General features: G+C 35.8%; 8 protein-coding genes across 8 annotated transcripts; 5 read left to right on the top strand and 3 right to left on the bottom strand. All coding sequences in view use genetic code 12, as the record gives it.

The window, feature by feature from the left end:
- Nucleotides 1-59: 59 nt before the first annotated feature.
- SPAPADRAFT_134160 (uncharacterized protein) lies at nucleotides 60-1436 on the top strand (the record flags this gene model as incomplete). The annotated part of the gene is made up of 1 exon (XM_007373347.1): nucleotides 60-1436. One exon carries the CDS (start codon nucleotides 60-62, stop codon nucleotides 1434-1436), a length of 1377 nt encoding a protein of 458 aa, XP_007373409.1.
- Nucleotides 1437-1578: 142 nt separating this feature from the next.
- Nucleotides 1579-2211, top strand: SPAPADRAFT_65052 (uncharacterized protein; the record flags this gene model as incomplete). Its single annotated transcript, XM_007373348.1, has 1 exon — nucleotides 1579-2211. The coding sequence occupies one exon, from the start codon at nucleotides 1594-1596 to the stop codon at nucleotides 2209-2211; it is 618 nt and encodes a 205-aa protein (XP_007373410.1).
- Nucleotides 2212-2877: 666 nt separating this feature from the next.
- SPAPADRAFT_59185 (uncharacterized protein) lies at nucleotides 2878-3449 on the top strand (the record flags this gene model as incomplete). The annotated part of the gene is made up of 1 exon (XM_007373349.1): nucleotides 2878-3449. The coding sequence occupies one exon, from the start codon at nucleotides 2882-2884 to the stop codon at nucleotides 3356-3358; it is 477 nt and encodes a 158-aa protein (XP_007373411.1).
- A 15-nt stretch (nucleotides 3450-3464) lies between these two features.
- Nucleotides 3465-4820, bottom strand: PEX13 (peroxin; the record flags this gene model as incomplete). Its single annotated transcript, XM_007373350.1, has 1 exon — nucleotides 3465-4820. One exon carries the CDS (start codon nucleotides 4766-4768, stop codon nucleotides 3512-3514), a length of 1257 nt encoding a protein of 418 aa, XP_007373412.1.
- Nucleotides 4821-6291: 1471 nt separating this feature from the next.
- PDK2 (protein kinase) lies at nucleotides 6292-7830 on the bottom strand (the record flags this gene model as incomplete). The annotated part of the gene is made up of 1 exon (XM_007373351.1): nucleotides 6292-7830. One exon carries the CDS (start codon nucleotides 7828-7830, stop codon nucleotides 6292-6294), a length of 1539 nt encoding a protein of 512 aa, XP_007373413.1.
- A 984-nt stretch (nucleotides 7831-8814) lies between these two features.
- On the top strand, nucleotides 8815-12213 carry SPAPADRAFT_65056 (uncharacterized protein; the record flags this gene model as incomplete). Its single annotated transcript, XM_007373352.1, has 1 exon — nucleotides 8815-12213. One exon carries the CDS (start codon nucleotides 11216-11218, stop codon nucleotides 11873-11875), a length of 660 nt encoding a protein of 219 aa, XP_007373414.1.
- On the top strand, nucleotides 8859-9345 carry SPAPADRAFT_59190 (uncharacterized protein; the record flags this gene model as incomplete). The annotated part of the gene is made up of 1 exon (XM_007373353.1): nucleotides 8859-9345. The coding sequence occupies one exon, from the start codon at nucleotides 8915-8917 to the stop codon at nucleotides 9218-9220; it is 306 nt and encodes a 101-aa protein (XP_007373415.1).
- On the bottom strand, nucleotides 9351-11761 carry NIT2 (putative hydrolase; the record flags this gene model as incomplete). The annotated part of the gene is made up of 1 exon (XM_007373354.1): nucleotides 9351-11761. The coding sequence occupies one exon, from the start codon at nucleotides 10501-10503 to the stop codon at nucleotides 9610-9612; it is 894 nt and encodes a 297-aa protein (XP_007373416.1).

Genomic DNA, 12213 nt, shown 5'->3' on the forward strand with positions numbered 1-12213 from the left:
AAAAAAAAAAAATTAAATTCTCAGGCAACCATTATTTGTTATCAGTTACACCTCAAAACATGGACCAACCGCCGTTTCTAAGTGCCATAGTAGATCTAGATATCTCAGCGGCCAACCCGCTTGGAAATTCTGATCTCCCAACTTGGCTTCGTGACGTTCTTGAAAGGGCATTAACCGCCAGTGGGTTGAATTTAGGAGCATCCGCCAAACTGGCGTCTGACGAAGCCATATCCAGTCTTGTTAAGCTTGACTATTCTATTGTGAGAGATCACGAATGCCCTATATGTTTTGAAAGCTATCAACAAGAAATTAAAGATAAGACAGCTGAAACCTGTAGAGAGGACTATGTTCATGATTTAGAAACATACACCGAATTGATTAGAAATGATGATAACTTGGTTGATAGACTTCGTAAAGTTGGCGTGGTTATTGAATCCAAACAGAAAAGTTCCCAGTTTGATGATCCAGCTTTATTCTTCCCTACTGATGTTGGTGCATCTCATTATTCCCGATTCCCCCAGAGAAATTTATCCACATTGAAGAAAGTCACTTTGGAAGACCAGTTCCCTGGTTATAAAGATAAACATCAAGCCGATAGAGAGAAAGAGGCACGTATAAAACAATTCAAGCGCGATGGACATATTGCTGTAAAGATTCCCGAATGTGGACACGTGTTTGGACTTTCATGTATTGTCGAATGGTTGAAATCAAATGTTAGTTGCCCATTATGCCGTAAAGAAGTCGAGGCTAAGAATGAAGATCCTAATGCTACTCGTCTTGCTACTATCAAATCTACAACCTTGCACAATTTTAATAATGAAAAAGATGTGATGGATCATATTCGCGACCATTCAACCGATGTTTTCAATCCTTACAGACGGCCATACAATCCCGCCATTACCCCAGTTACTGATTCATATTTACCTCAGAGTTGGGTTACTCCATATACTCAAACCAGAGTCAAGTCAGCTGATCCTGATTTAGTGCTTCCTCGAAAATTCCCTTATTTTGAACCCCAAGTTCATGCCATACCCATAAGAAGAAGAAGATCAATAAGAAGTCAACGTCAACCACCACCACCACAACAACAACGTCCTTCACAATTTACTGAAAGACGAGGTAACAGTGCTTCCTATGCACAAACTACTCAACCAGGAGGAACACAATCAAATGACAGAAGAGTCAATTTTTCCCCACATACCACCACAATAGATGATTTGATTACCGATAGTGATAGTTCTTCTGAACAAAGAGAACAACCCGAGGAACACCCGCCTAGCAGATTACTGTTTATTCAAAGATTGCAAAGCAGATTACTGAGGACTCCATCGGGTGGAGCAGGAACTGGGGGACCCGATAGAGGTTCCGAAAGATCCCGTCTTGCACGTGAAGGAAGACATCCGTATTATAGACCCGGCCTGGAAGATAGTAATTAAAATGCATAGAAATCAATAGAAGAAAAAAAAAATAAAATAGCAATCAGCAATCCATTTTTTTTTTATGATTGCTTGCTATAGATGGAAGTATATATAGTTGATACAAGAAGGTATATTTTAGTAAACTTATTCTTTTCTTAGTAAGCAGACTCTCAATATGTTCCGTCTTGTAACCAGATCTTACGTCACCAAAGAAGGTATCGCCAACTCTATTAAAGAAGCAGGTAAAACTGTAAAGGAAACCATTTTGGGTGGAGCCAACCAAGCAGAAAAAACTCTCAAGGACAAAGTAGGCGACGCTCAAGAAGCCGGTGCTTCTCTTAAAGACAAACTTCTGGAAAAGACATCACAAGCAGCAGATACCATCAAGGACAAAGCAGGTGAAGCTCAAGAAACTGGTGCTTCCATTAGAGATCAAGTCAAGGGTGAAACCAAACAAGCAGGAAAAACTATCAAGGACCAAGTCGATGAAACCCAATCAGCAGGTGCTTCAGTTAGAGATAAACTTGTGGGTGAAGGAAAAGCAGCAACAAAATCCATGACAAACGAAGCTATTGAACAAGGCAAGCAAGCTAAGGAAACCATAAAGGATAAGTGGAACAATCCTAAACAAGCCACAGAGGAATTTAAGGACAAGTTTATTGGGGAAAAACCAGAAGCTATTAAAGATAGACAAACTGCCCGAGTCCGTGATAATTATAAAGGATATGCTAGTTTACAAGATAAAGGACGTAAGGCTCCTAGTGAACAAAATCGTCCCGAAGATGGTCTCTAGAAGTTTATAGTGTTATAGTTAATCAATTGTATTGCATATATGATTCTCACGTTAATGTAAGCTATGTATATCTGAATAGTCACTGATTGAAATTAGATTTATAAATAAGGTCCAATTCATGTTTATTTAGTTTTAGATCCGTCTAATTAATTAATTAATTAACTATCCTTTTGATCCATTAAACTAGATTTTGTGAAATATTTGAAATCTTACAAGCAACCAACAATCGGAATAAATGTGTGTTTGATCCAAAAAATTTCGATCCGATCTACATCTATTGTTATTTAATGTTCTAGAAATACAATTAATCTACTTCTTTACGTCAATGACGTAATATTAAAACATCGATTGCAAATAAATCTGTATCAAAGGAGGTTTGCAGCAACCAAAATCCTGCACATAAATAAATTGCTATAATACATCACGCAATGTTGCAAACGTTTGCTTTTAATTTTCCCCAGATTTCTCCTCTTGCAGAAAACACATGATTTACCGAAAACCCACCCCCCTAGAAACAGAGTTCGGCTGCAATTGAAAATCATGCCATGAAATATTGAGGGGTTGGTTGTGTGACACCTCCCCCCTGGGGACTTTATATAAATAGATAATTCTTGTCGTAATCCGATGTCTAATTCTTTTTCATTTTATATTCATCGTTGTTAAATAAAAAATGTTGCGTACTACCATTATTAAATCTACCCCAATCTTCTATACCCAATCATGCTCCTATTCTGTTCTCCAACAAGTTAAAGGTGGTCTCTCATGGGCCAACATCAAGATTGGAAAAGCTGCTGCCAAGGATATTGAAATCGCCGAACGCGCAGCTCAAGCTACCGTGCATAGTGCCGAAACTGCAGGTAATGTTGCCAAAACGGCTGCTAGTACATTGAATAAAACTACTGGTAAAGTACTTGCAGGAGGAATTGAAGTTGCTGAAGAAGCCGTTCATGAAATTCAACATGCCGAAGAAGTTTTGAATAAGGGTGGAGGGAAAGTGCTTGCTGAAGGAATTGACTTGGCACAGACTTGGAAACATCACCATGATGCCGTGGCTAGAGTTAGACAGAATAAAAAAGGATATACTACCTTGCAGGAGAAAGGAGCAAAAGTTGAAACAGAACAAAACAGGCCTGATGATGGGTTATAATTTGATTTATTTTTGTTTTAGTGTATAGGTACTCTTTTGTAGTGGTTTGCAATATCTTACATATGTAGCCGAGCTTAATTTAATGATTCAGAATAATAGATTTACGAGTTACTCTTGTATTGTTTACTATATTACCTATACATTATTTCTCTCTTAGATCCCTTTAAATTCCTCAACTAATTTCTCCGGTTTTTCAAATCCACCAGGGATTTCCGTTTCCTTTGGGGCTTGCGCTGCCGGTGCTGGCTGTATCAATTCTGGTCTTCGTTCAATCACAGAAAGATAATTAGAAGGAACATACCCTACTTTACCTGATCTCGATCTTACTTTCCACCATTTACTTTCATTCCCTACTGGATCTAATTTTGATAATATGGCGACAAGTTCATTAGGTTTGAGTTCGATTTCGATGTTTGGGTTTTCTGGGTTGAATTCATACAATGTTTTAGCAAATTGCAAATTTGCAGGATCAAGAGGACTACCTTGAGGACCATTTTGTTGTTGTTGTAATCTTCTTTGGTTTTGTTCATTGAGTTTTTGGATAGCTTTGCTTAATAAATATGGGAATCCAATGGATGCAGCGAGGAATAGCAATAATGGTTTGAATGAAATCTTTGGTTTACCACTGCTTGATTGTTGTTGTTGTCTCTTTAAGCTATCTTCTAATTTCTTTTGATTCTTCTCAAATTTGCCAAATTCCTTTATATTCAATCCATTATTATAAGTCTTGCCCATTAATTTATACAACATTTTTTTCACAAACTTAATCAAGGCAAATATTCCCAATAATGACCCCAATGCATTTTTCAAGTTTCCAAACTGTTCAGCAAGACTAACCATGGTGAAAAACAGGGAATGGGTGGCCATATATGTAGCTTCTAACATTTGTGCAAATCCACCTACTGCACCAATGATGCTTTCAATTAATTGAAATGTAGCTTGGGTTCCTTCACCCAAGGGATTCATACCACCAGGCTGTTGTCCATACATTCCACCAGCTCCACCATACATTCCACCACCATATCCACCATACATCCCACTACCATACATACCACCACCGTACATGCTACTTCCATACATTCCACTTCCATAACCACCATATCCTGAACCATACATGGAACTACCATACATACCAGATCCATACCCACCCATACCGTAACGGGAGCCATAATTGTTCATAGTCCCATAATTGGAACCATATGCAGAAGTTTCAGGTATGCTGGTAAAGTCAGAAGTGAGTGAGGTTGGACGGTCAGGTATTGGAACAGCACCTGCTGAAGTTGCTGTTGCAGACGGAGCCACTGCTGCTGCTGAAGATGAAGATGCTATTGCTTGGTCGCCTGTAGCTGCTGCTGCAGAGGTTCCAGATGCTACTTCCCATGGCTTTGTCCTAGGCGCTGATGATGACATTATGTATAATTATTAACTCAGGACCTTGTTTTGGTTGTGGGGGAAGACAGATAAAAAAGGAAAAAGAAGAAAAAAAAATTAATTTTGTTTTCTTTCGACCACACCATAAAAGGCAAAAGCAAAAGCAAAAAGAAAAAAAAAAGTCTAAATCAAAAAATACAAATTATGGAAAACTGGGCAAGACACAATCACGTGCGGTTTATACCCAGAAATTAAGGGTTTGCAATTGCAAACACATTTATACATCACCAGCAGTAGTTTGAATCATTCAATTTCGGGGTATAAATTCAAGTAATTACCGATATATTCCTATTAATTGTGTCGTTGGTTTGTAGTTACCATGCAGATGATAATGTTCGTCCCCACTTTATCCCCAAGGTACACGACTTTTTTTTTTTCCTTGATAACCTCGGTTTTTTAATCTATTTTTGGAGATACACAATTTTCCGCGGACAGAAATTAGAACCTCCACACAAAACAAATGTGACTAATTACGTAATTTGATGACACATTTTCTTTGACACAATCTCCAAGGCACCCTTAATTGGTCGCATCAAGGGATAAGTATAAAGCTGCAGTTTATTCTCGGGTCAATCTCGGTAAACTGTATGATGTAAAAAAACAAAAACCACTCTGAGCTGCTTGTTTTGATGACGTACACACAGAAAATGGAATACCAGGATATAAAGCACTGACGTATATTGATGGCATATAAACAGTTAGCTACAGTCCCAAGCTATCTGTTGCATCATCTAAGTGATCCCAATACATTCTTGACCTAGTCTTGGCACAAGAAAGATTTTTGTTGCAAAAAAAAAACAAAAAAAACATGGTAAATCTCTTTCAAAAAAAAAGTAGTTTCTAAATCTTTCCTTAAGTGGCTGGGTGATTCGGGAATTCCTTCATATACGAGAGATTTTTGGGAACATGGTATACTAATCTACCGAGGTTGTTGTTAAGGTGTATGGTTATTTCATAGCTAGCACTATTAAAATAATCAGAAATTTAAGCAAGGCTATTAATACTATTCTCTCTTTTAGTCTGTTTAAAGACTTTCACAAGCAGAAGCAATTTATAAATAGGGATTGCTTTCCCCCCGTTTACCCTTCAACCTTCTGATAGCAGTAATATTTTTTAGCAAATATTTCGACAATGGACCGTTATGCATGTTTAACAGCATTAACTGTTCCGGGAATTATATTACTAATCAACCAAAAGCCTACCTCGGTGAATTGCACCCGGGATAAAAGCTTTGATTCATTGTTGTACACAAACTTGCATACATCACGGAATATATGACCGATGTAACATCCACACGGAATGACAAACCGTGCTAAAAGTTTTGCTGCAAAAAAAAAAAAATAAAAACATTACCCAATAGAACTTTTTGATTTTTACTTAAACCTACATACAATAAATACGTTTTGAGTCTACCATACAACTAACATCACACCTACAATTGCATAAGCCACGATAACACCAATTACACTTGTCAATCTGACTGCTCCTGCCCTGCCTAATTGTCATGGCAATGGTTCACTTGAACTGCTTAAACGGTTCAAGTGTAAGTACACATCGGTACCATAACCTTCCATGGAAATTAATTTCAAATCACCTCCGAAATATTGGGCATACAATCTACTAATGGGTAACCCGTAACCAAACCCGGCCATAGGTGCTTTGAAAGAAGTTTGATTAAATTCAGGCTCAAGCTTAGGAGTTTCATGAACAGTTGTGTACAAATATGTCCAAATTAATGGAACTTCTCTCCGGGCAATCCCACCACCTTCATCCGAGATCTTAATGGTAATATCTTGGCTTCCTTCGGAAATAATTACCTTGATAGGAGGAAATTTGAGATCATTAAGATCAATATCATCATACTTCATCCCCGGGTTTTCTTCAATCATTTTCTGCTTGAGGAGTGGGGTATGGAATTCAATGGTGGCACGGAGAGAATTCTTTAGCGTTTCAAATAACATATGAATCAAATGTCCGGGAACATACATGAAATTAATGGCGTGATGAGGAGCAACAAGTTGAATTTCTGGTGCTTCAAACAATCCATAATACTCTTCACAAATATAACTAGCAGTTTGAATTGCATCTTCGGCAATTTCAGCCACATTACAATCAGTACAGATAACCCCAACATAATTCAACCTACTATTGCTAGTTTGGTTATTACCTTGGGTCCCATTGAGAAAACTATTGATTCTTTGTTTCGTAGGTGAACTCTGAGACATATTAAGAGCAATATGTTGACCTATAAGCATCCGAATCCCAATACGACTCATGTAGAATCGATCAAGAAATGTTTGAATTTGAGAATTGATAATTGATCCAGCCTTATTTCGTTCTTTCCATTCTTGAACACCTTGAGCCATGGTAGCAACAGTGGCATCATGTCTCAATTTGATCTTGGTTAGAGCATCACACACCAACTTGTTATAAGCATAAACTTCCCGGGGCCAAATAATATTCATGGGACAAGGATTGAAATATGTCATTCCAAAAGTTGGAGAATTCTCCTTTGCAGGAATAGCAGGTGATGATTGAATATGACTGTGACTGTGACTATGACTGTGACCATGGCCATAACCATGTTGGTGTGTTTGTCTAAGAACCATTCCATCATCACTAAACACGTTATTTATAGCAGGATTGTCTTCATAATTGGTAGAATGGTGTAATTCCCCCAGCTCATCGGCCTCATACCGATGAACCCCATTCTTGAACAACATCAGGGCCAATTTCTCATCAATCTTGGGTTTCGGCAATTCTGTCAATTCTTGAAATGACTGAGCATACCAATTCTTGACTTTAATAGTGGACGGTGATTCATTCAAACCTTGAGGGGCGTATTCTAAATCTTTAACCTTTTTCGCTAATCGAATAGGTAATTCTTCAACAATAAATTTCAGGGCAAGGAAAATTGATCCTGGAGACGGACTAGGACCAAACTGAACCATTTGACGAAGTGATACTGGTGTTTGATTATGAGCTGCATACTGAAAGATTTTACTTTTAAGCGCCGAGGTTAGTTCCCAGCCTGTTCCCATAGTGAAGGAGATATGTATATGTGTATGACTTTATAACGGGATTTATAATAAAAGTAAAGTAAGTCTAATTCTTTTTTGGTTAAGTAAACAATGAATCTTCTTTATTTTCCAAGGGTAAACGGATAAAAGTAAAGAGAAGTGGTTTGATGGGAATAAGAAGAAGGAAAAAACTGATACAACCAGATAATAATTATCAAGTTTTAACTTTTGTCAGAGAGCGTTCCAGGTGGACGTATCATTTTTCGTTATTTTTAATTTTCCTTTTTTTATGTGGGGATTGTTATTTTATCGCGGTCGTGTACCTTGTCCAAACTATTTGAACTATCCAACCAAAACAATAATAGGGCAAATCACATCATCTTTGTACTACTCGGAATTTTTTTCTATACAATCTCTATGGATACCCCGGGTAACTTGACTCTTTTTTTGAATGACGTTTTTCTATACTCCATTCGCAGATTCCCCCCCTGAATGCTATACTCCCCTCCTTCAAGATGAATGTGATTTTGCTATGCTGGAGAAAATGGGGGGAGTGTTAACAAACTGTCTTACAACCAAAAATTCAGTGTTTGTCACAAAGGGGAAAAGGAAAGTATAAAAAAATAAAAGGAACTGAAACTCCGGGGCACGGGAATTGAGATGACTAATTTTGACCTGTTCGCACTACTCGGGAATTGAACCCAAAAAAAAATTAATTGCCGAGGATAAGATAAAAAATAAGTTATCGTACGTAATGGTACAATTTATTTTTTAAGTATGACTCAAATCATGCAATAAAATCTGATTTTTTAATTGAAGTGCAACTTTTTTTTTTTGCTTACGGAGGAACGGAGTTCATTTCGGCTTTGTGGAGAAAATAATTTTTATTTGATCACACTCTCACATTCACCCTTTTACCCCAGATAAAGCAAACTTACAAAAAAAAATATTTCTTAGAAAACGTTTCAGTTGAATCAGTCAATTTTTCGAGCTTATAAATAGACATGAGATTCTTCCCTTTTTTTTTATTCTGATCCCTTTTGTTTTTCATTACTTTATCACTTATTTATCTTAGCATTTACTTATTCATAACTATACATTAATCATGGTCGCTGTTCAAAGAATCCGCTCTCTTGCCAACTTCAAGACTGCCACTCGTCATTGGGTTCCAATTACTAGAACCGCCTATTCTAGAGCCCACTTTTCATCAAGAAGAATATCTAGCAATAACGATGCTCAATTAGTCTCTAATGATGACGCTTTCCCTGTTATCAAGTCCGGCGTGTCTACTAAGAAGGAAAGTCAAATCAATAACAACAATAACAGCAATAACGAAACCGAACACTACTTTGAACCTGTTATTTACTCGTCAGAGGAAGTGTTAACTGCCAGTGCAGCAAAGAAATACTAGATGTATTGAAAACCCTGTATATGTGTCATTTATTTTTAGTTTTTTAGTTCTTCGGAGGTTGATACCCCATACTTTGTTTTTTGGATATATATTTAGTTTCATGATAATGCATAAAAAAATCGTTTAAAATAAACTATAAGACCATTGTAGAGAAAGAAATGATCTGATTTTTTGTCACGGGACTTTTTTTTTTATTTTTTTTTTTATTTTTTTTTATCTCGATCCAATCAGCTTATCTGCCGGAAAATACGTCACCAGTGGTGCACAAACAAAATGTCCGAGATTTTAACACAAAACTTAAAGGTGGCTGTACTTTGTATGATCATAATAGAGGCAAAGAAACTCATTTAATGACGTATGGTTATGACTATTTTACAAAACTCTCTATACTAATTTTCGGAATATACGGATGGTTTTCTATGCTGCATAACGGGCATATTCTTCCGAACTTTAGTCAAACTATCAATGTCTAATTCCGCATAGATAATATCATAGTAGTCACCTTCCTCATCTTTTATTAATTCATCAGTATATTTTTTTGCTCTTGAAAGTACTTTCCCCCAAGGATCAATAATAATTGATTCACCATAGCTGATTCGTTTCACATCGCTATCTTGCAGTTCTCCATCAGCATTGACATCATGAGTACCACATTGAGCTGCATTGATCACAAAACATTGGGTATCTACAGCCCTTCCTCTGGAAAGCAACTCCCAATGATCTGTGCCTGTTCTTGTCGTAAATGCACTTGGATAAGTAAGCACGTGCGCCCCTGATTCTCTCAAGGATAATGCAAATTCCGGAAATCGTATATCGTAGCAGATTCCAAGTCCAATATTGAATCCATCGATATCAATTGGCTTTGCGATTTCATTCCCTGGCTCAACTGATTTCAGTTCCTTTAATATGGGGCCATTGGGTACATCAACATCAAAGAGGTGAACCTTTTGATAACTAGAGATGATCTCACCATACGGATTGATTAATAAATGCATGTTTCGCACCCGTTCTTGTCCAGGCAAGTGAACCCCAATAGAAACATAAGTCTTTCCATTTGATTCTTTAATTTGCTCTAGCAATGGAGTTAGAAATTGAGATTGAACATTATGACTAAGTTGTTTAGAATGGGTGGCATTACGCAGAAGGTAATCGGTAGCTTCTGGAAGGAAAAGGATTCGTGAATTATGAGCTTGTGCAAGTTTAAGAAGTTTAACTACAGTGCGAAGATTGTGGCTGAGATTGGATGATGAGCATAATTGGCCAACTGCTACTTTGATTGTCATAGTATGTATGTAGGTGATAGTGAACGAAGCAAATACAATTTTGTTTTTTTCTTCGAAAATAAATTTCTAAACACCCATTGTGCAGGAATTGATATTTCTCCAACGCCACATTTTCACAATTGTTCTATATTGATTTAAGCAAGCTGACTTGGCTTGCGAGTGTGCGTATGGATCTAATAAAGACAACAGGAAGTTCCTGGATGTATTTACTTAGTTTTAAGCACTTGCTTGTACTTTGAAATGTAATTCCATTAGCTCATACTTTCTAAAAGGAATCACGTACAGAAGCATCAATGAGATAATTATTGATATTCATAACTGTACCTTATTTAGCCAACCCATGGATTGTTCAAGCTTCCTTATACAATTAGAATACATTAAAAAAACAGCCATAATACTAAGTCAAAATTAGTACCTACAGTTCTTCTGAAAACTTATAATTTCTCTGCAATTGAAACATTGTGTTGGTTGTTAATTGTACTAAAATGATAATTCATGCACGTTCGAAAGGTAAACGAGAGTTAGGGCTATACTGCATCAAGATTTCAGTGAGCAGAAATAAGATTCTGCTCAGTATGCTGCTAGGCATGAAATTTTGAAAAACTTTAAATTATCTCGGCTATCTCCATATAATGCGAAAAGCCACCGGGAGGAATTATGGGGAAAAATTTTCAACCAGTACACAAAATTGATTTTTAACCACTAAAATAAAATGCTCAGAATATACTGTAAAAATAAAGAAAGATTGAATTTAAAACATAAAAGAATTATATATTATGACAACGTAAATAAAAATATAAAAGTAAAAAGAAAAGAAAAAGATTTTATTACATTAGAAAACTATGTATATTTAGATAAAAATGAAAAGACAATGTATTCGACAAGGTACCCAACAAAATCAATAAAAATAGAAAATGAAAATGATATATTTTTAGCATTATATTATCCTACTGATGTTATATATAGAAATTTGGCAGTAAATTATTATAATGAAGAAGACAGAATATATGCAGAAGAACACAATGAATGCGTAAATCAAAGATTTTTGGCACTAAAAACAACCGAAGAGATAATAGATCCATGCGATTCTATGTATTTAACTTATATAAAAGATAAGGATGATAGATATAAATTAGATAAGGTATTTTACGTGGTATCAAATAAAACTATATATTTAGGTACCAATGTATCACTAACAAAAGATAATTTTATAAAAGTAGATAAAATAAAAGATAGAGAAAGAAATCTTCTTGAATTGTTTTTAATTAAATTTAAATGCGATATTAAAAAAGTAGAACAACAATCAGTATATTCATTATATGTAAATGATTTTGATATACTAGAAGAAGTAATTCTGCAACAACTCAAGTAAGAATTGGACAAGCAGCAATTAAATATGGATTTAAAGGTATATTTTTAAAATTAAAATTTAGAACAGATGCTTCTTTGTTTAATATGTGCAATACATACGAAACAAAGATATTTCATAATATTATGATGGAAGACATTTATAAAGGAGTAAAAGTAACTGATTTTTTGAATTGTGGTGGAATTACTTATGAAAATGATGAAATGGATAGTTTAGTAGAGAAAATAGAAGGTTTTATGATATAAATTATGAGAGCTTAAAAGAGGGTGTTTTTATTTTTGAATTATATAATAAAATAAACCTTTAAATATAAAATATAATATATTCTTATGGTTATACTT

The sequence above is a fragment of the Spathaspora passalidarum genome (assembly GCF_000223485.1).
Source record: "Spathaspora passalidarum NRRL Y-27907 unplaced genomic scaffold SPAPAscaffold_2, whole genome shotgun sequence".
Taxonomy (NCBI): Eukaryota; Fungi; Ascomycota; class Pichiomycetes; order Serinales; family Debaryomycetaceae; genus Spathaspora; species Spathaspora passalidarum.